The sequence below is a fragment of the Carassius carassius genome, chromosome 48 (assembly GCF_963082965.1).
Source record: "Carassius carassius chromosome 48, fCarCar2.1, whole genome shotgun sequence".
Lineage (NCBI taxonomy): Eukaryota > Metazoa > Chordata > Actinopteri > Cypriniformes > Cyprinidae > Carassius > Carassius carassius.
This window is the reverse complement of record NC_081802.1, coordinates 22,086,538-22,109,356: the sequence shown is the minus strand read 5'-3', so window position 1 is coordinate 22,109,356 and position 22,819 is coordinate 22,086,538. Positions and strand designations below refer to the sequence as shown.

Here is a 22,819-nt window from a genome sequence, read left to right as displayed (position 1 = left end):
AACTGATTGATTAAAATCCAAGCCCTTAAAAGCAAAAAAACACAAAAAAAAAACAAGTGTGCCAGATGGTTTCCTCAAAGAAATGCTCAAGAACACAGAGCACAAATTAAGATTGACCCTACTAAAACGGTTCTGAGTGGTACTGAGTACTGAGAGGCATCTGTGTGAGCAGTAATCTGGGGAAACTGTTCTGTAACATCATCAACACAAGACTTGTACACTTCCTCACCGAGCACAATGTCCTCAGCAAAAGTCAGATTGGATTCTTACCAAATTATTGAACATCAGACCCCATCTTCACGTTACACACCCTGATTGACAAATACATCAACCAAAACAAAACCAAAATATTTGCTTGCTTGTAGATTTCCAGAAGGCCTTTGACTCAATTGGGCATGAATTCTGCTGTCAAAACTTCTAGAATCAGGTATTGGGGTTAAAACATACAATATTATAAAAACCATGTATTCAAAGAATCAATGCACTATTAAAATTGGAAATAAACGGAACAGAATTTTTCAGTCAAGGGCGGGGTGTGAGGCAGGGCTGTCCACTATCACCGACCCTCTTCAATATCTACATTAATGAATTGGTAACACTCCTAGAACAATCAGCAGCACCCGGCCTCACACTACATGACTCCAACATAAAGCTCTTGCTGTTTGCAGATGATCTGGTTCTGCTGTCTCCAACAGAAGAGGTTCTACAGAAGAACCTAGATCTGTCAGACCTGGGCCCTGACCATTAATCCTAACAAAACTACAGTACTAACATTCCAGAAAAGACCCAGAGTTCAGGGAAAGAGACACTACTTCACCTTTGGTATGACCAAAATTGAAAATGCAACAAACTATACATACCTCGGGCTGAAAATAAATGCAACTGGTAGAGAAAGCAAGAAGGGCCTTTTGATGCCATCAATAAATCTATCCAAATTAAAATACCAATTCGAATCTGGCTCAAAATATTCCAATCAGTCATAGAACCTATTGCTTTATATGGCAGTGAAGTGTGGGGTCCTCTTCTAAATCACCAATTTGAAAAATGGGACAAAAATCCGATTGAAACCCTGCATGCTGAGTTCTGTAAGAGTATCCTCAGAGTCCAGAGGAACGCTACGAACAACGCATGCAGGGCAGAATTAGGCCAATACCCTCTACTAATGCACATTGAGAAACCAGCCATCACATTCTGGAACACCTAAAAATGAGCGACCCCAACTCTTACCATTTTAAAGCCCTTAAAAACCATGAAGTGAACCCTGAAAAAAGTCCCCTGATTCAGATGATCCTGAAGCTGCAAAAACAAACTAACACAACTAACAACAGCCAGCTTCAGGAATCTGAAATATCCATCCACTAAATTTGGTCCAACCAAATTATAAAAGCACAAAAAGTTATCTAACCTATTGGACTGAAACAACAGAAAAAAAAAGTAAACTTGAATGTTATTTGGCCCTAAATAGACTACACAACTGCAGAATATCTGAGTACAGTGAAAGAGTGTAAATGAAGAAGACAGATGACGAGGACGGAGCAGTCATACTATAGAGACGGACCGATATCCACAGCACTGGTTGGCCAGAGAGAGACGGATCTGCTCTTACTGTAGTCATGGGGAAGTGGAGACAGACACACACTTCCTCACCAGCTGAGAAGAACTGTGACGAAATTAGAAATACATTTTATCCCAAATTTGAAATTATTTACCGACTTCAAAATGTTAAACAAAAAACTCAACTTCAATATTTATTAGGTGAAAAACAAGATTGTATCTTACTAGTAGCGGAATACATTGATGCCTTTCACAAAAAGAGGGAAGAGCCAACAAATCAGTGATGTGCCTACACAGACACACACACACACACACACAAACCACATTGAATTATAAATTGTTTGTAGAATTTTTAAGTATTATTTGTTCTTTTTAAATGTGTATATATATGCATGTTTTTGTTGCATATACATCTGTTCTAAATTCAATAACTATGCTTTGGCAATACATTGCAACAATTTTCAAGCCAATAAAGCATATATTGAATTAAACCTGAACTGAATTGAATTAAATCTTTATTTAAATTTGTATTTGTTTTATTATTTGTATATATTTAGCTGAATTTACTTTGTTTAAAGTAATTTGTTCTTGTTGCATCATAACTCTTTACGCGTTTTTACAACGTTTCACATTTTAACCAATCAAGAAATTTATGAATAGAGCAGCCAATCAGAAGCGTTCAGATGAGTCATGATCAGGGCTCATGCATGCTTACTGAATTCTGCTCTCTCACCATACACAAATTGCAGATTTAAGTAAGATATTCATTCATCAAACGTTGTATACAACCTCACTGATTATAAAGGGATTTTTTTCTTTGCTTAAAATCCCGCTTGACTGAAATCAGTACTAATACTATTATTTGATGATGTAAATGTTCTGTGCCAAGATAAATATTTTGAGCTCTTCAGACAGTATAGTTTATGTTCATATCCCTTCTCGAGTCATACGTGGTTTGAGTGAAATCTCTCCGTGCGCGTTCACTTTGCGCGTCCAGCTGGAGTGGAACTTTACTAGCGCGCACCCGTGTTCTCTCTCTCTCCCTCTCTCTCTCTCTCTCGCTCGCTCGAGGATGCTGCTGTAGTCCAGTAGTGTCCGCAGAGCTGGCGGGATCGCGTGTGTTATTCACTCCGCCGCGTCAGTATGGTGGCGAAGGATTACCCGATGATTTACCTGCTGATCAAGCGCGCAGACTGCGGCGTGGACGAGCCGAGCGGCCGCGGTGTGATGAGGAGCGAGCTGGAGGTGAGATGCGCGCGCTATCCTGCTTTTATACAGTCTATGGGACGAATGCAGTGAACAGCTGGCCTCAGGAAATAAGTCTAATGCTAATAATAAAAATAACAATACTATTTATTACTTTAACCATAGCCATAATAATGAATGTATACATTATTCGTGAGCAAGCATTTTTATTCAGTATTATGAGATATATATTTTTTTAATACTAAAGCTTAGCCAATAGTTTGCTATTTTGCACTGTTGTGGCTTCTAAAAATGTGTATTTGTTTCCACGTAGAGCTTTATTTGAGTTGTTTTGGTTATTACAATGTGTTATCATACTTACAAAGTGTTTAATTATTACCAGACTGGCATGTGCCTGCTTCATTTATAATCACATCTGCACATTGACTTGATCAAAGTAATGTTACCCTGAGTAAGACTGGTGTTTGAAACATGATTTATGACTCATTTTTCTCAGAAGCAGAAGTCAGATTGTGTTCAGTTTCATGGCATGGTTCAGTGTGGTGAAGTTAAGCAGATGTGTGTGGTGTGTGGTTTCTGCATCTGTAGGTCAGCACTTGGCTTTTCCGCATCATTTCTTCACAAACTGCTAATGCTTTTGCTGTGTTGTGTGTCCAGATGCATCAGCAAAGTGCTGTTTGAAAGGCTGCTGTGAGGCTGAGAAACTCCTAGAATGCAGTACTGGTGTTTTTATCTGTCCCTCCTGTTGTTTTTGAGTTAAACAGACATGATTTTAGTGTGAAGTCAGCCAAACACAGAGGGTGGTTTATTCAAAGTGTGTTTAAACCACTATAGCGGCCGAAGAGATGTTAGATCGTATGGTTGACTGGACAAAAAACCCAAAAGTCATGGTGAATGAAGTGATAGGTTTTTTGTTTGTTTTTGGATGATGATGATAAATAATAAACTTTGTGTTGCTCTGCTGACTTCACATGCAAAAGCATACACAACACAATGTGCAGTCACGACTATATCTGAGGTTTTTTACATTTTATAATGAATTTGTTGTTATTCTGCATATATTTGAGAGCGAGACAAAGTATCACCATTAGTGCGCTAGCTACAGATTCTCATGAAATCCATCTTTTTGAAATGCAAACTAATTCTCTACCTATAAAATAAATGGGGTTGAATTTGATTTGTTTATCCCTTCATTTTATCATTCTTACAGTACTCGGGAAGCTCTGTCTATTCTTAAATAGCGAAGTTTCTCCATGTTGACTTGAGTTGCACTGGCTCTTTTGTACTGAGTTGTACAGATCAGTCATGTCTCTGAACATGTGGGATTGTGGTTATGTTCCAGTGTCTCTCGCAGGTCCCTGGATCACTTCACACAGAGAACTGCGTTTATTTGAAGAACAGGGAGGTCTGTGACACTATCAGTTGACATTCTCGTTCATCACAATGACAGTTGCTCAGCTGGAAGCACACAGTCTGCATGCTGTCGCTTTTGCTGTGTCAATGCTCAGTAATAGTTTTATACATTCTTGGATAAGGATTTAAAATTCACAGGAAATGCATTGACACGGGGAAAAGTGAATGAGTAGGCTGACCCAGTTCTGCTTTTTATAAGGTTAGTGTGATTTCAGCTGCGAGGCTGAGCTTGAATATCCTTGCTGTCCTTCATCTCTGGTATCGTTGTGGTTGTGATCTCTGTGCTTTGACTGCAGAAAAGGTTGATTGCAAGCTGTTTTACTGATGCTTCCATGAGACCATCGTCTTTCAGCAAATTTGCAAGCAATATATCTGGTTGTCATGACCATAAATTCACACAAAAAAAGTATAAATATCTACATAAAATGATATATATTGATATAACTGTTTTACTTTTTAATCATCAGTATTGAATCACAAACTTTGTTGCACTTTTAATAAATCCCCAGGCAGCAGGTTGGTCTTTTCCCCACCGGCAGCCATATCACCCTGGAGCCCAAGACCGGTTGCCCAATGAAGCGAAGCAGGGCTGAGCTGGTCAGTACCTGGATGGAGACTCCTGGGAACACTAGGTTACTGCTGGGTGAGGTGCTCACCCTCTGGTCTGTGTGGGTCTAGCCGCAAACTCTATGGGCGCCGTCATTACTGCGTGCCTGCGAAGTGTGACGTTGTGACACTTTCCGGTGCCCTCTAATGAAAGCGGATCCTGGTCATTAAAGAAAATGTCTGGTAAAAGGGAAGATTGGGTAGATGATGTCAGGCAGTGGCCAAAGCTTACTGATAAAGGTAATTATTGACAACATAATGTAAAAATATGTAATGTAATTAAGAAGTGTATTAACTGATGACAACAGTAACATCTGCTACAGCCGCCTACGGGACCAACACGCTACTTCTGCTACTTCCTTAGCAGCAAGGGAGTGTTTCGCCGGATTTGTGTATACTGTCAACAAGCACCGTCCTTCTGATGAGACGTTAAGCCGAGGTCCTGACTAGGGGTGTGCACGGATAGTCGAACATTTGAATATTCGTTCTGCTCTAATTATTCGATAAATAAAAATGATATTCGAATTTCGCTATATTTTTGCTTGCCATAAAAAATTAAAATAAAAAAACTCACTTTCTGTGATTCTCCATGGCATATTTGAAGATGTATGCAAGCAAAAAATAATTAATGAATGAATAAGAACTGCTATCTTCTACAGTACTTCAAATATGCCGTGGAGAATTACAGAAAGTGACCGAATTCAAGAACATTTTTGCGGCATCTCTCAAGCAACGAATAAACACCGCTAACTTGGAGAACGCAGTGAAAACTCCTCTTCTCGCGTCCGCCCTAGACCCTCGGCACAAACATCTCAGGTTTCTGGATGAAAACATGAGAAGTAAAAAACTTTTTTCAACATTATCAGAACATTTTCCTTGATGCGAGTGGTGCGGATGCAGCCGCTGTCACCAACGATGAATAGGATGCAATGGCCACTCGTCGGAAAAGGCTGAGCCAGTTTTTCAGCGATGATTACAGCCGAGACGAGTGGGAACAGTTCTTGCTGGAGCCATGTATTCCACCAGATGTGAGGATCCCATTCAGTGGTGAAACGAAAACATGAAGTGCTTCACAAAACTTATTCGCTTAGCTTGTTTTTTGTGAGTCCCAACAACGTCTGTGCCGTCAGAGCGCGTTTTCTCCGCGGCCCTCCTTATTCTTAACAGACTATAAGGAGCCGACATTCCCCCGATCATGTTTACATGCTCGTATTTCTTAACAAGAACATGTAAAACAATACAAAAAAAAAGCAAAAAAGATTTGCTGACAGTTTCAAAGTTAAGTGTAGGCTACGTTCTACAATAGCCTAATTGCTGCATCTTTTTTCTTTTTTTTTTTATCTGTACTTTTGTTTGTTTGCACACATTGTTAAAGGTTTTCTGCTACAAAACTTGACTCAAACTTTCCCACAGAAGCGACTCCCTCTCAGCAGAACACATCAAAAGACATGTGTATAACCATCAATCCTCTTGCTTTCATCTTAATGACTGGAGCTGTAGCTCAAGCCTCTCGTCAGCTGCTCTTTGATTGCTGTGTACAGCTGCACAGACACTTTGACCTGATTCTGGAGCCCATTCCTCGATGGACACATCTGAACTTCTGGTGCCCATGAGAACTGCTTTCAGATTTATGGATGTAGTAGTCAGTATTGTTCTTTAACTCATTGACTTTGGTCCAAAATCTAGAGAGCATGGCACGGCGACACGAAGGCTGTTCTGATAGGGAAGCAAGGCTTGCACCTTCTAAGAGACACATTTGGCCAGCTTCTAAAGGTGCACTCAAGTTAGCAAAATTTAATGGAGAAAAAAGGTCCATTCACAGTAGTGTAGCGATGTATGAACCACAGATAACACAGAAGATATTTTCAATGCAAAGTTTCTGTTGGTCAACATGATAAATTTCCATTAAAAATTAAACCCAATCTCTGTGGTAAAACCTCATACTAAATCCCTAATTGTGCAGGTTACTATTGAAATGCCTGCATTTTGCAATTTGCGGAAGAATGGTAAATGTGTCTGCACTTTAAGACTAAGAAATCAAGAATGCAATGAACTCAGTAAAAATAAAATCATTAAAGTGAACTAAGCAAGAGAAATAATAACAGATGTTTCATTTAATACCAAAAAAGCTGACAGTATAGTTCAGTAGTTCAATATTTGTGTTTGGATGTTTCCTCAAGGTTCAGGTAAAGATGCATAACATTTTGGGCAAATTTCATTGATTTTAATAGGAATCCATGTGATTGGGAAGATGAATACGCTCCCCATGCAGATTTTGCTCATATTCAAGTTGATCACACAAATTCAGAACTCTGTAGCATCTGTGTTTGTGTGGGTTTTGATTGAATTTATGAGTATTTAGCTTACCTCATGTAGTACTGGCCTATAGTAAATGATAGACCCCTTTAATGTGATCATGAGTTTTTAAGGTCATGTCAGTTTGGCTTGTGTGAATGGCAGGGGGGTTGTGTTTGGTCACACAAACTTGGGTAAGTTAACCACTCTACAGCAGGGCGGCTTGGTGTTTTATGTAAGCTCTATTTTGGGAATCCTGTGGGTTTGCTTTCATTCTATAACCCATTAGCTAAACAGGAAAGGGCTTCGGGTGTAAGAGAGGAGACTCAAAGCACATGCTATGAGTCAGATGTCAACACTGCATATCTGTTGAGCGCTTGAACACAGTGGCCAATCAGAGCTGTAAGAATCTGCTCAAAATGCTAGCAGGAAATGCTGGCTGGTTCAGGTAAAGGTACTCACTTTTGACAACACTGATTTGTTATAAAACAGATTTAATCTGGAGGGGGACCTACTATTGTTTAAATTTTTACTAATTAATAAACTGGTAAAATTCTATGAATTCAGTTGATTAGACATGCTTTTTGTAATGGAAAACAATGTGGGAGAAAATAAAAAATAATTTGAGACAATATAAAACAAATTTCACAGGGCCTTATTGATTTATCTTTTTAAAAAAATCAGTCTTTATGTTATTATTAATCCCAATTTTATTTTCCAGTCTGTTTCTGAACATTCATGACTCAAAGGATCCAGTTGTAGTTAGGAGCAGTTTTCTGGACCAGCGTAATCCCTAGACCATGATGCATTGATCCTGTACAAATCAGGCCGCATGTCTGGGAGGAACATTCAGACCTACAGTATAAACGCATGTTGAGCAATCATATTATAGTGCAGGGATGCACTGGTACAGAACATTTGGCCAGTAGCCATATCTACCATTATGCATCTGGTCAAATAAGGCAGAATCATATTAGCAAACCTGAGAGAGTCAGAGATGTCAACTCAAAGCTTCTGCAATTTGGTTATTTATATACAGTGTATTATACATTTAGGCTGCTTTTTTTCAAATATCAGTTTATAATACTTAGCATGAGACATGTAAGTGTCTATATGGGTACCCAGAGAGCAAAGGGATACTAGAGGGAATCTGTGGCCTAAAAATGGCTTATATATTGTACATATGCATGTGTTTGTTCTAGAACTACTACCTGAACGACTCAAATTTATTTAATGCAATAGATTTGTGTGTGTGTGTGTGTGTGTGTGTGTGTGTGTGCTCCAGACTCCACTATGGCTGTCCTACATAGATACGATAAGGCTTACTGCTGATTGTGTTGATGAACAGACAATGAACAGACATTGAAAGCTTTGATATGATAACAGTGGTTGTCTTCATGTTTTGCATGTGCTGCCTCATTTCAGTCCTGAATCTTGATAATTGTCTAGTCGTCTTGTTAGTGTTGTAAGCAATGGACGCTGGAAAATTTGAGACGTTTTTATTCAAACATTTCCAAATATTTATTTATGCACAGCGAGAATAACATGGAAAATATTTGTTATAGGGGTCATATCATTTTAAGTGGTTCAAATGTTGGTAAGTAGGTTGCTTCACCACTTTAAATTTTCCTTGTTTTACAAGCGATTACCTTCTTTGTAATGGTTTTGCAAAACCACCATCTTGCATCATGGCCCACAACAAATTTTGGTTGTATAGATGTTTATGGGATATTTCAGCATAGCAGGGTTGTAGCTAGAACACATTACAAGGTACATGAACATGAGTATATTTGATGAGGGACTAGATAAGAAGCTGAAATTGTTCTATGACCGAATTAAATTCATTGTGACATGCAATCTGCGTTGAGCTCTTTTGTAAGAGTTTCCATATCTAGAAGCAACTATTGACTCGGAGAAATCTATGACTGGTAAGAAGAAGACTTCCACAGACCTTTTAATCATAGTCTTATTTGAGTATGCCTCACATTATGCTACAGGGTGGTTTGGTGGGAGATTCACTAGCTGTGGGTGTGAGGTGCTCATCTGCTGTGTTTGTGATCTTCAGGAGCCCAGCAGCAAGCGTGTGAAGCCTCTGTCTCGAGTGACGTCTCTGGCGAGTCTCCTCCCTCCAGTCAAAGCTGCTCCGCTCAAACGCATCGGACAGACGCTGCAGGTACAGACCCGACTGCAGGATCTGCTCCATTAACCTGTAGGAACTTTTTATAGATGTGCTAGAGTTTCATCCATTCTGCTCTGGTGGTGTAATGCTTATAAGTTGTGTTCAAATAATCAAAGTCAATATACAAAATAACAAGAAATAGAATATTAAAACACCAGAACCATATTAATTGGCATAGTATTTGCTGCATGATTATAACAACTGAAACATTTATACTGATTTGATGCTGTTGAGAATTGACTGAGAGACAACTTTATCAAAGTTTCCTGTTCTGGTTATGTTTTTAGGCACAGCTTAGTGTTCATTAGCGAGTTTATTAACCCTGTAAAGCTTGACATATGAAAAGTTTTTTTCCCTGTTCTCCCGTCTCCTCAGCGCTCCATCAGCTTCCGCAATGACTGCAGACCGGAGATCATTGCACCGCGGCCGTGGAGCCGGCAGATCGCACCAGCTATCACCAAACGCCGCGACAGCAAGCTGTGGAGCGAGACATTCGATGTGGGCCTGGGACATATGCTGTCCTCCAAAGAGATCAAGAGACAAGAGGTGACTTCACCAATGTCCAAACCCACACTCAAATCTGATTGGTCGGTGGACCTTCCAGAATGAAATGGAAAATTAAATATTCAACAGAAATTATTTTTCCAATAAATATCCTGTAGTGATTCCAGTGGAACCCCAATCATTTTTGATGCAGTTTTAACCACCTTTGTCCCAAGATTCAATTCACTTGAAGTAGCCCTTCCAAACAACACTGTAATATTACCTGTCAGTATACTCTCAATTGTACAACTGTAATTTTTAAAAAAAATATTTAGTGACATACCATATTTCTTAAGACACCTCAAGAAGTAAAGCCTCTGGTGTTGCCTTCTTAATGGCACAGGTGATGTGGAAAGACCATGAAAGGGAGTCTGAAATATGAATGCCTAAAAACTTAAAAGTATTAACAATTTCAACTGCAGAGTTATTGATGTAGACAGGTGTATGTGTGGGTTTATTTCTTCTAAAATCTATGATGACCTCCTTAGTTTTCCCCACATTCAGGGACAGATTATTTCTCCGGCACCACATGATCAAATTACTCACCTCATCCCTATAGGCAGTTTCATTATTGCTGTCAATAATCCTACCACTGTAGTATCGTCTGCAAAATTCACAGTACTATTTGTGGGATATTTTGCAATACAGTCATAAGTATACAGACTATATAATAAAGGACTAAGACAGCAGCCTTGAGGTGCTCCGGTATTGAACACTATTGGGGCTGAGTATGTAGTGCCTACTCTAACTGTCTGAGAACGGCCTGTTAGAAAGTCCTGTATCCACCTGCAGATGGAAGTACAGAGGCCCAGGTCTCACAGATGAGGTATTAAAACGGATGTTGTTGAAGGCACTGCTATAATCAACAAACAGCATCCTGACATACGTATCCCTACCCTCTAGATGTTGAAGTGCAGAATGTAAAACCAATGATCGTCCACAGCTCTATTTGATCTATATGCAGATTGTAATGGATCAGTGAAGACAGGAATGCAGTTGTTAATATATGGTTTCACAAGCAGTTCAAAGCACTTCATTATCACAGAAGTCAAGGCTACAGGTCTAAAATCATTCATACAGGTGGCAGTTGTTTTCTTAGGCACAGGAATTATTATTGATTTTTTTTAAACAATTCGGAACCATACAAAAAGAGAGTGACAGGTTAAAGATATCAGTAAAAACAGATGCAAGTTGACTACAACATGTCCTTAAGACACGCAGAGTAATGCCATCATGCCCAGAAGCCTTCCCAATTTTCACAGCTTTAAAAACTTTACAAGTATCGGCAACTGAGACCTGATATGCTTGACTGCCAAGGGTAACCCCATCGGGAGAGGATATGTCTGTGTGTGTGTGTGTTCCCATATGAAGGTACTTTAACATGCACATCCCCAGTTGGAGATGTTCCCTGCGTCAATGCCTCAGCAGTGCATTCAAAAATGAGCATAAAAGTTGTTCAAGTCATTTGGGAAAGAAGCAGAGCTTATGACGCCGCTAGGTTTGGCCTTATAGCTGGTGACCACTTGTAGGCCTTGCCAAACACGCCTAGAGTCCCCTTCAGAAAAATATCGCTCTATCTTCTCCCGATGTAGTTTTTTAGCAGATTTAATTGTATTCCTAAGCTCGTATCTCGCGATCTTGTAACGAGCATCATCCCCGGATTTAAAAGCAACTGTCCTCTCATGCAATTTCCCGCGAACATTTTTGTTTACCCACGGTTTTTCATTAGGGTAAACACAGAAAGTACGTGTGGGAATACAACTGTCCACACAGAATTGAACATAATCCGTAACTGCTTCAGTGTACTCATGCAAGGTAGCAGAATCACAAAAAACTGACCAGTCAGTACAATCGAAACAATCTTGCAACATAAGCTCACCTTCAGCAGTCCAGCGCTGTACTGTCCTCACAGTGGGTTTCTCCCTTTTTATCTCTTGCTTGTACATGGGGAGCAGTAGTACAGAGGAATGATCTGATTTCCCAAAGTGCGGCCGGGGGATAGATTTATAAGCTCCCTTGATGATTGAATAACAGTGGTCAAGAGTTTTGTTTCCTCTGGTTACACAGCTGACGTGTTGATAATATTTCGGTAGCACTGACTTCAAATTACAATGGTTAAAGTCCCCGGCTACTATGGAGAGAGCTTGCGGATGCAGCCTCACACACCTGTTGACAGCGTCACAGAGTTTATCCAAAGCTGCCTTGGCGTTAGCTTGGGGAGGTATGTATACTGCAGTGAGTAAAACTGATGGAAATTCTCGTGGTGTGTAAAACAGCCGACATTTGATGGTAAGCTGTTCAAGGACCGGTGAACAGGAGTTAGAAATCACTTCCGCGTCAGTGTACCACGAGTTGTTTACCAAAAAGCACACACCCCCACCTTTCGATTTACCGGTCGTGTCCTTAGCTCGGTCTGAACGTAATACAGAGAAACCATCCAAGTGTACAGCACTGTCAGGATAATCCGATGTTAGCCATGTCTCAGTAAAACAGAACACACAGCAATTTCCCCGATCTCGCTGGACACTAACACGGCAGCGAAGCTCATCCATCTTATTGCTGATAGATTGCATGTTTGCCAGCAGCATGCTTGGTATTGGAGGCCGTGTAGGTCGATTCCGTAGCCTCACCTTCCTCTCTTTCGCACATATCGCCTTTGATTTCCAGAGCGCCAGTTTTCTCATCTTTTGTCAATATCCACAGGTATCATAGATGTTATAGACAGTTTTGGAACATTTTGTCTAATGTTCAATAGAGTCTGTCAATCTTAAGTAATAGAGGAGGACATAGGCTGTATTATCAAACTAATAAATAAAGTTAAAACTAACACTAAGCGTAGCGTGAGAGAGGCTCGTAGCGTGTCGCCATACATCAGCGCCATTTGTAGAGTTCATATATTACATATACTTATAAGTTACTCTTTCTCTTGTTGTTTCTTTCCTGTCATCTGTTCGTCAGGCCATCTTTGAGCTGTCTCAGGGAGAACAGGACCTGATTGAAGACTTGAAGCTGGCCAAGATGGTACACTCTGCTTTTCCCATCACTTCATTCAGCATGAAAACCTTTGAGTCCTGGTTTTACCTAGAGCTGGGTGATATGGCCAAAAACTCTTATCTCTGTATTTTTGGCTGAAACGTGAAATAAAGTAAATATCTATGTATTCTTTAAATTTTCTATTTTGAAATAGAATAAACACAAGCACAGATTAATTTCATTATATTTTTAATTACTCCATTACTGTTATCTCCTATCACACTACTGTATATGACACAATTTGATGACACACTCCTATTCTGTTGCGCTCCGTCTGTTTGGCGCTCGTTCACTGAACTCTGTGAAGTTTAGCAGAGAATCGCATGCAGAAGGCTCCAGACAGCAGAATGGAAATATTTCCATGACTTTCTAACATTAATCCTCTGGAGTCTAAGGGTATTTTTGGGGCCTGGAGAAGTTTTGTCATGCCCTGACATTTGTGCTTTTTTCAGTTTCTTATAAATATCTAAATGGGTAAAGTCTAATCTCACTGTAATCAGCACAAACTGGGCTATAATAATGTGAAATGCTTGTATGTACATGATTGTGTTTTTGAGAAAAAAAATGTTATGCATGGTTAGTGAAAAACTAAAAATGTTAAAAAACTTGAATAAGGCAAAAAAACACATAAAGAACAATGGTTCCCGGGATTTTTGAGAACTGGAGCTTGTAGCCTAGAATTTTTCTTTCTAAATCATGTGAAAATCATCTTGTTTACTCACTTACAGAAAACAATATATTGATTTAAATTTTCTAAGACACTTTTTGTTGGTAAAAGTCATATGCGAGTAGGCGTCAACTACCATGAATATCATTGTGATTTACACCTGAGAAGACAAAGGCCTGCATAATGAGCCTCTCAGTCATCTGTGCCACTGTGAGTGAGGAGTTACAAGAAAGAATGCAAGAACAAAATAAATCTATATAATTTTATGTTTGTAGTTTATTTAGAATATATTTAATTATCCCACAACATAATTTAATATCCACTTGGGGGAGCAGTTAAACAGTTTATTAGAAACAATCAAAGCTGACTTTCAAACAAATTGTTTGGCATCCTTACTCCAGTCACACAATCCTTCAGAAATCCTTTTAACAATCTTATTTTCTACAAAAAAAAAAAAAAACATTTGTTGTTATTATTATCATCATTATTATTAATGTTGAAAAGAGCTGAGAATATTTTTCTGGTTTTTTAGGGGGAATAAATTGAAAGAAAAACATTGTTTTTACATTTGTTACAGTTATTTATTTGTTACATTTATATTATTTACATCAAGCTTTTGAATGGTATATATTGTATATTGTTATTGAAACTTCATAATGTTTCACTTGATTATACATTTAGTCAGGAATTATAGTTTGGGAAAAGTCTTTGGAAAAAGTCTAACTAGTAAAATGTTTACACGTTATGTGAAAACTAGTACAAGTATATAAATAAATAAAAAGAGACTTACTCATGTTTATGATCTCTGCTGAATAAAGTGCTTCATTCTTTTTTTTTCTGAGGAAATCCAAATCCTCAAATCCTCAACCACATCACATCTTTTTGGGGTGAATTATGTCTTATTCCTCTCATCGCGAAGCAAACAGTAAAATAAACACTTGAAGAACAGTCTCGCTGCTTTTTCTTCTGTTATGGGCGTATCAAGCCGCGCGCTTCAGTTTGAATCTGAATAGCGCGTTCAGCGCGGGGGCGTGGTCACATTTAGATATAATGAAGGGAGACATGAAAAACAGACATCGCGTTGTTTTCATATGGATTACTTTAACACAGAATATCTGTTTTCAGCAGCACTTATTTAGTTTAAAAGTAGACATGTCAAGCTTTCTATAGATATCTCTCTCATGTCTCTTCGTTGAGTATTCACGGAGTTACAGTTCATTTTAATGACGTGTTTGTAAAAGAAGATCAGTGCAGACAAAGGCTGCAGACAGCACACCTTGTTTGTTATCTTTATTTTATAAGTGCACAAAGTTTTGTTGTTATTATGTCTGTATCCAAAAAAAGTAGACCCTTTACAGATTTGATTGATGTATTGCTCTTATCTGTACGATTAAAACTGAAGATGGAGAATATATAGCTGTGAAATGTAAGTTCTGCATCTCAAACACATTAAAGGGATAGTTCACCCTAAAATGAAAATTTGATGTTTATCTGCTTACCCCCAGGACATCCAAGATGTAGATGACGTTGTTTCTTCAGTAGAACACAAACCAAGATTTTTAACTCAAACCATTGCATTCTGTCAGTCATAAAATGTAAGTGGATGGGAAACACGGCTAAAACATACAATAAGAAAAAAACACATACACACAACCAAATTGAACCCTGCGTCTCGTGACAATACATTGACATGTGAAGACACAAAACGACTGGTCTGTGCAAGAAACTGAACAGTATTTAAATAGTTTTTAACCTCTGGTTCACACAATGTCTGAACTGTTAGAGCTCTCCTGAGTGTGTTCTCAGCAGCAGGTGCTCAGAGAGAGTTTCTGACAGATCGAATATCACGTGAATCATGTTTAGGACTAATTGTATGATGCATTTCACCCTCACTCTGTATCCTCTGCTGTTATATCCATATATAAGCTCTTGCCTCATACCATATTGCCTGTTAAAAATATAAAATACAAACTCGATATACCGCCCAGCCCTAGTTTAACACCGGCTCGTAAATTCACCAGAATGGATATTTGATAATTATAATAGTTTTCACATTAAACTTGAAACCCTCAAGCATTTGTTTTGGTGGAGAATCTTTAAGTCAGTGTTTACTGTGAACAGTAATTTGAGTGTCTTCTGTCTGATGTGTGATCTCATCTCAGGCGTATCGTGACCCCATGCTGAAGCTGTCTATTATGACCGAACACGAGCTCAATCAGATCTTCGGCACGCTGGACTCCCTCATTCCTCTGCACGAAGGTGAGCGTGAAGTCAATGTGTTCTCATCTGTGTGTGTTTCAGTGTGGCACAACGTGACACATTGCCAGCTACAAGTATCTGTTCATTAAAACTGAAAATGAAAAGCTGTGCATGGGACACAACCACATCAAATCAGAAAACATGTAACAGAAATTGCACTGTACGCTAGTCATAATACCATTTGACTGCTTAAGCAAAAGGAGAATATGGATTTATTGTTTTTTTAAATGCTTTTAATTATGTGAGATGAAAAACATGCCATCAGTGCCGTTGTTTCTTCATCACAAGACATAAAGTTGCTCTTCTTCACACTCTCCAGCCGAACTGCTGAAAACATCACAACTTTCGAGAAGCCACTTCATGACCCTAAACCAATGCACTTGCATCTCTCATCTGTTCTAGCTTGTCTCTTAGCTTTCTAAGAAATGTGGCATATACGGCAAATATTGTTGGCTCTGTGACTAATTGCTCATGCTCCTCTAGTGTTGCATTTTGTATCAAAGCATCTGCTAAATGCATAATTATGTAGATCAGTTCACAAAAATGAGCTCACATGAGATTGTCTCCTTTCCCTGAATTTCTAAAAACAATATTTTGATTGAAATATGAACAGATTTGATATAGACCAGTCCTTTGTCAACGTCATGGGTTGCATCGCACGCTGAAGTGGTGAAAAACGAGCTAAGCTGTTTCTCTGATCTTGTAGATTTGCTGAGTCGACTCAGAGAAGCCAGAAAACCGGACGGCTCGACAGATCACATGGGCCATATTCTAGTAGACTGGGTAAGATGCTCTCCCTGCTACGCTATTTATACAGCTGTATGAAGTTCTCTCTATCTGATGAAAAGATTTGAGCTGCTGATTTTACAACACGTGGTTTTTATTGGTCGTGTGTCTGCTAGAAATGAGGTGCATTTTTTTATGTGTGAGTTTGTTTTGTGTGGAACAACCTGAACGTCAGGTAGTGTGTGTGTGTGTGTGTGTGTGTGTGTGATCAGACCCTGAATAAGTCTCTTTCTTTCTGGTTGTAGCTCCCTTGTCTTGAAACCTACACCAGTTACTGCAGTAACCAGGTGGCAGCCAAAGCACTGCTGGACCATAAGAAGCAGGAGCATCGGGTGCACGACTTCCTCCAGCGCTGTCTGGAGTCGCCCTTCAGCCGCAAACTGGACCTCTGGAGCTTCCTGGACATCCCCCGCAGTCGCCTGGTCAAGTACCCGCTGCTGCTGCGAGAGATCCTCAAACACACGCCGAACGAGCACCCCGACCGCCAGAACCTCCATCATGCTGTGAGTCTCTGTCACCTTCACTAGACATACACTGCAACTATAAATGAAAGAAAACATCACCTCCTCCTGTGTCTCTTTTCTTAACCGCTCTGTCTTTCATAGATGAACATGATTCAGAGCATCGTGGCGGATATTAACACTCAGACGGGCGAGTCGGAGTGCCGTTACTATAAAGAGCGCTTGCTGTATCTGGAAAGCGGTCAGAGAGATCTGCTGATCGACAGCTCACGCATCCTCAGCTGCCACGGACAGCTCAAGAACAACAGAGGAGTCGTAAGAGCTTCAGTCATTTCTCTCTCTGTTCGTGAGTTAGGTCATTTATTAGTCAGGTGTCACTGAAGAAACCCCAAAAACTGTCCTTGCTTTCCTGAACAACAAGGTCTTATATAAATAGGATATATACTGTCAGTCAAAAACTAGCATGGACAGAAGCCAGGCAATCTTGGAGAAGTTTATTGCAGATCCAGCAAGTCAAGTCACCTTTATTTATATAGCGCTTTATACAAAATACATTGCGTCAAAGCAACTGAACAACATTCATTAGGAAAACAGTGTCAATAATGAAAAAATGATAGTTAAAGGCAGTTCATCATTGGATTCAGTGATGTCATCTCTGTTCAGTTAAATAGTGTCTGTGCATTTATTTGCAATCAAGTCAACGATATCACTGTAGATGAAGTGACCCCAACTAAGCAAGCCAGAGGCGACAGCGGCAAGGAACCGAAACTCCATCGGTGACAGAATGGAGAAAAAAACCTTGGGAGAAACCAGGCTCAGTTGGGGGGCCAGTTCTCCTCTGACCAGACGAAACCAGTAGTTCAATTCCAGGCTGCAGCAAAGTCAGATTGTGCAGAAGAATCATCTGTTTCCTGTGGTCTTGTCCTGGTGCTCCTCTGAGACAAGGTCTTCACAGGGGATCTGTATCTGGGGCTCTAGTTGTCCTGGTCTCCGCTGTCTTTCAGGGATGTAGAGGTCCTTTCTAGGTGCTGATCCACCATCTGGTCTGGATACGTACTGGATCCGGGTGACTGCAGTGACCCTCTGATCTGGACACAGACTGGATCTGGTGGCCACGGTGACCTCGAAACAAGAGAGAAACAGACAAATATTAGCGTAGATGCCATTCTTCTAATGATGTAGTTAGTACATAGGGTGTTATGGGAAGTGTTTCCGGTTCCGGTTTACCTAATTAATGCAGCCTAAAAATCCTTTAACGGATTTGGATAATAAAAGCATATTAGTATGTTATGTGTAGTCCAGGTTAAAGAGATGGGTCTTTAATCTAGATTTAAACTGCAAGAGTGTGTCTGCCTCCCGAACAATGTTAGGTAGGTTATTCCAGAGTTTAGGTGCCAAATAGGAAAAGGATCTGCCGCCTGCAGTTGATTTTGATATTCTAGGTATTATCAAATTGCCTGAGTTTTGAGAACGTAGCGGACGTAGAGGATTATAATGTAAAAGGAGCTCATTCAAATACTGAGGTGCTAAACCATTCAGGGCTTTATAAGTAATAAGCAATATTTTAAAATCTATACGATGTTTGATAGGGAGCCAGTGCAGTGTTGACAGGACCGGGCTAATATGGTCATACTTCCTGGTTCTAGTAAGAACTCTTGCTGCTGCATTTTGGACTAGCTGTAGTTTGTTTACTAAGCGTGCAGAACAACCACCCAATAAAGCATTACAATAATCTAACCTTGAGGTCATAAATGCGTGGATTAACATTTCTGCATTTGAGCAAGTGGGAATGAACTCTCAAAACTAACATCTTACCACCAATGATGTAAATTTATGTCCTCATTCTATGATGCATAATTAATTCAGTGATTAGTTAATGTACCATATATAAAATAAAATTGGTTGTTTTGCATTTCAGTCTAACTTTTTTTTTTAAACTTTTTAAATTTTTGATGGGCAGAACTAAATTAAAGAACTGCAGACTGGATAAATATGGATTACAGTTTCAGTATTTGGCATTTTTCAGCATCCAAAAATAACCAAAATAATTAGTCTAAACCTTTGATCTGGATGTTTTTAATAGCAAGTAAACAATTGAATTATTAATCTATTAATTTAAAAAAAGTCTCAAAGGTTGTCAGTTCTGACTGTGGGTCAGTAGCAACACTTGATCCTCAGTAACTCAAGAAATAAATAGAGTAAATATAAAATGATACGGTCAAATATTTACATTTGCAGTGAAACCAATATTTTCTCTCATGCTTTCTTTACCTTTTTTATTTCAAAATATAATGGGTTTATACGGTACATGGACTTAAGATCACTTCCCTACCCAGACGTTCATCTGCCTACAGAACTCATTTCACTGCTTCAGTGTCAAATAAACTAAAGTTAATGAATACATTTGCATCACATGTTATTGCGGTTCTCCATTTCTCTGTCTCTGCAGAAGCTGCATGTGTTCCTGTTTCAGGACGTGTTGGTGGTCACCCGGGCCGTCACCCAGAATGAGCAGCTGTGCTATCAGCTTCACCAGCAGCCCATCCCCGTCAGAGATCTGGAGTGGGAAGACCTGCAGGACGGAGAGATCCGCCTCGGAGGATCCATCAGAGGAGCCTTCAGCAACAGCGAGCGCAGTGAGTGCCAAACTCAGCAGGGCTTGGGCCAAGAATGCACCAACCTCACACTAGATACACCAGATATTTAACATCTAGTGGGGATACAGAGAAGTTCAGAGAAAATGAACTGTCACTTTTTCACAGTGTGTGTATATTTATATAATATTTTTAGGAAGAGGGTCCTTCACAAGGGGATAGTTAAACAATACAGGTCATAAGTTTGGCATTTATCAATTATTTGATCAAAAATACAGCGAAACAGTAATATTCATCTTCACCTTTATTTCTATAGCACTTTATACAATACAGATTTCCAAATCAGCTTTACAGTGTGATTCATTGACGCAAACAGAATTCAGCTCTAAAAAGACAATGTCATGAAATATGTTTTGTAATTATATTTTAAATAATGTAAACTATTTAAGTGCTGAATTTGCTCACATATGACATACTGTTTGTTGATCAGTTATCAATTCTTATTGGCGCTGTTTTAATTCATTATTAATAATGGTTCTTATTAGTATTGGAAACCGTCTTTGCTACTTTGAAACTGTGATTATGGATTCTTTGAATAATAAAAAGTTAAAAAGAACACCATTAATTTGAAAAGGAAATTGGCCAATTTAATGTGTCCTTACTAAATCGTTTTATTATTATTATTATTATTATTGTAGATCTTACTTGAACTGCCACTCATATGTTTGGGTTATCACAGTTTCCACACAAATATCAAGCAGTAGAATATATTCCAATTGAAAACCTTTTAAATCATATTAATATTTAACAATATTACTGTTTTAACTGTATTTTTGATAAAATAATTACAGCTTTGGTGAGCATGAGACTTCTTTCAAAAACATTTAAAACGATCTTAATTATCCCAAACCTTTGACCAGTACTGTATCTGGATTCTGTGGGGTCAAGGATCCCCGTCTTAATCTACTTGTGCTTCACACAGGTCAGAACTATACAGGTGCATCTCAATACATCAGAATGTCATGGAAAAGATCATTTATTTCAGTAATTCAACTCAAACTGTGAAACTAAATGAACACTCTGAATTTGAGTGAACTTCACAAGGAATGGACTGAGGCTGGGGTCAAGGAATCAAGAGCCACCACACACAGACGTGTCCAAGGAATTTGCTGAACCACAGACAACGTCAGAGGCGTCTTACGTGGGCTAAGGAGAAGAAGAACTGGACTGTTGCACAGTGGTCCAAAGTCCTCTTTTCAGATGAGAGCAAGTTTTGTATTTCATTTGGAAACCAAGGTCCTAGAGTCTGGAGGAAAGGTGGAGAAGCTCATAGCCCAAGTTGCTTGAAGTCCAGTGTTAAGTTTCCACAGTCTGTGATGATTTGGGGTGCAATGTCATCTGCTGGTGTTGGTGCACTGTTTTTTGAAAACCAAAGTCACTGAACCCGTTAACCAATAAATCTTGGAGCACTTCATGCTTCCTTCTGCTGAGCAGCTTTTTGAAGATGCTGATTTCATTTTCCAGCAGGATTTAGCAGCTGCCCACACTGCACCAAAAGCACCAAAAGTTGGTTAAATGACCATGGTGTTGGTGTGCTTGACTGGCCAGCAAACTCACCAGACCTGAACCCCAGAGAGAATCTATGAGCTATTGTCAAGAGGAAGATGAGAAACAAGAGACCAAACAATGCAGATGAGCTGAAGGCCACTGTCAAAGAAACCTGGGCTTCCAGACCACCTCAGCAGTGCCACAAACTGATCACCTCCATGCCACGCTGAATTGAGGCAGTAATTAAAGCAAAAGGAGCCTCTACGAAGTATATATTGTGTACATGTACAGTAAATGAACATAATTTCCAGAAGGCCAACAATTAAATAAAAGATTTTTTTTCTATTGGTCTTATGAAGTATTATAATTTGTTGAGAAAGTGAATTGTTGGGTTTTTGTTAAATGCAACCCAAAATCATCACAATTAAAAGAACCAAAGACTTAAATTATTTCACTCTGTGTGCACTGAATTTATTTAATACACGAGTTTCACAATTTGAGTTGAATAAATTAAATAAATTAACTTTTCCAAGACATTCTCATTTATTGAGATGCACCTGTAGATGCCAAAACAGCTGCTCTGAACATGTCCATCTCTGTTTGTCTCCATCTAGCCAAGAACTTTTTCCGGGTGGTGTTTCGCAGCGGAGGACAGCTGCAGACGCTCTGCTTCCAGGCCAGCGATGCCTTCAATAAACAGCAGTGGCTTAACTGCATTCGACAGGCCAAAGAAGCTGTGTGCTGTGCAGAATCTGAGCCACAGTTCCCTTCAGCGCAGACAGCATGCCAGGACAGAGCGAGGCCGTGCTCGGACTACAGTATGATGGACACCACTGACACCAGCGTGGATCTGACCATCGAGTGCCCTCCAATGCACCTGACAGATGTAACCGTCACCCCTGTGAAAGTGTGACCGTCACCCCTGTGAAAGTGTGACTGCCACGCTGCACAGAAACATGTGCTTTTCTGCTTAACCAGCGATCCTCATCAGTATTGTGCTACAGAAATGTCTCAGTTTAAAGGAAGCACTTCTCTGAATCTGACACTGCTGTCAATGGTTCTTGTGTGTTATTCTTGTGCCTTTCATTCACTGTGCGGTTTTGTGGCAATCCATTCTTTCAGAAACTGACACTGAGGAGCATCTGTCTGCTTTTCCACTACCTGTAAGACTGGGGCCACGATTCACTTTAATCACACTGTCTGTGCAAGAAAAGAGTTACATTGGTGTATAAGGTGAAATATTGTTCAGGTGTTTAATGCACATTCAGTAATCACTAATAAAAAACGACCAGTCGAATGTTTTCACTATAGTCACGAGTAAAGGGCTGAACCTATAGTACACACATTCATCTCATAGTATGTCCAGGCACTGCAAGATTAAAGCATTTCTGCATCGATGTCAGAGCCAGATCCGGTATTGAGGAATCCACAAACAAACTCTATAAAGCACTTTGATTTTGAAAGTAGCTCAACTCTGGACAGCTTGAGTTGTTTCCTGATCCTGCGGAGCTGGGACTTCATCAGTTGTTCTGTAGCAGTTTGCTGGAAAACACTAGCGTAAACGCGAACTAAAGGGAAAGTCTCTTGTGCCATGCAGATCAGCTGAATCTCTTTCAGTGTTTTTGTGTGCGCCAAAACTGACCACTGATGCTGTCTTTGCCCAGACGTTCAGGTT

The 22,819-nt window shown here is 39.6% G+C and overlaps 1 protein-coding gene across 1 annotated transcript in view; it reads left to right on the top strand.

Moving 5' to 3' along the window:
- The window catches only part of LOC132131684 (rho guanine nucleotide exchange factor 3-like), an 86,511-nt gene extending 64,454 nt beyond the window's left edge, over positions 1-22,057 (top strand). The window contains exons 4-12 of the mRNA XM_059543748.1: positions 9,140-9,247; positions 9,629-9,799; positions 12,755-12,817; positions 15,659-15,755; positions 16,462-16,538; positions 16,787-17,044; positions 17,147-17,317; positions 19,452-19,638; positions 21,759-22,057. Coding sequence (XP_059399731.1) covers positions 9,140-9,247; positions 9,629-9,799; positions 12,755-12,817; positions 15,659-15,755; positions 16,462-16,538; positions 16,787-17,044; positions 17,147-17,317; positions 19,452-19,638; positions 21,759-22,057 — 1,431 coding nt within the window. The remainder of the gene's footprint in view (positions 1-9,139; positions 9,248-9,628; positions 9,800-12,754; positions 12,818-15,658; positions 15,756-16,461; positions 16,539-16,786; positions 17,045-17,146; positions 17,318-19,451; positions 19,639-21,758) is intronic.
- Positions 22,058-22,819: the final 762 nt, after the last annotated feature.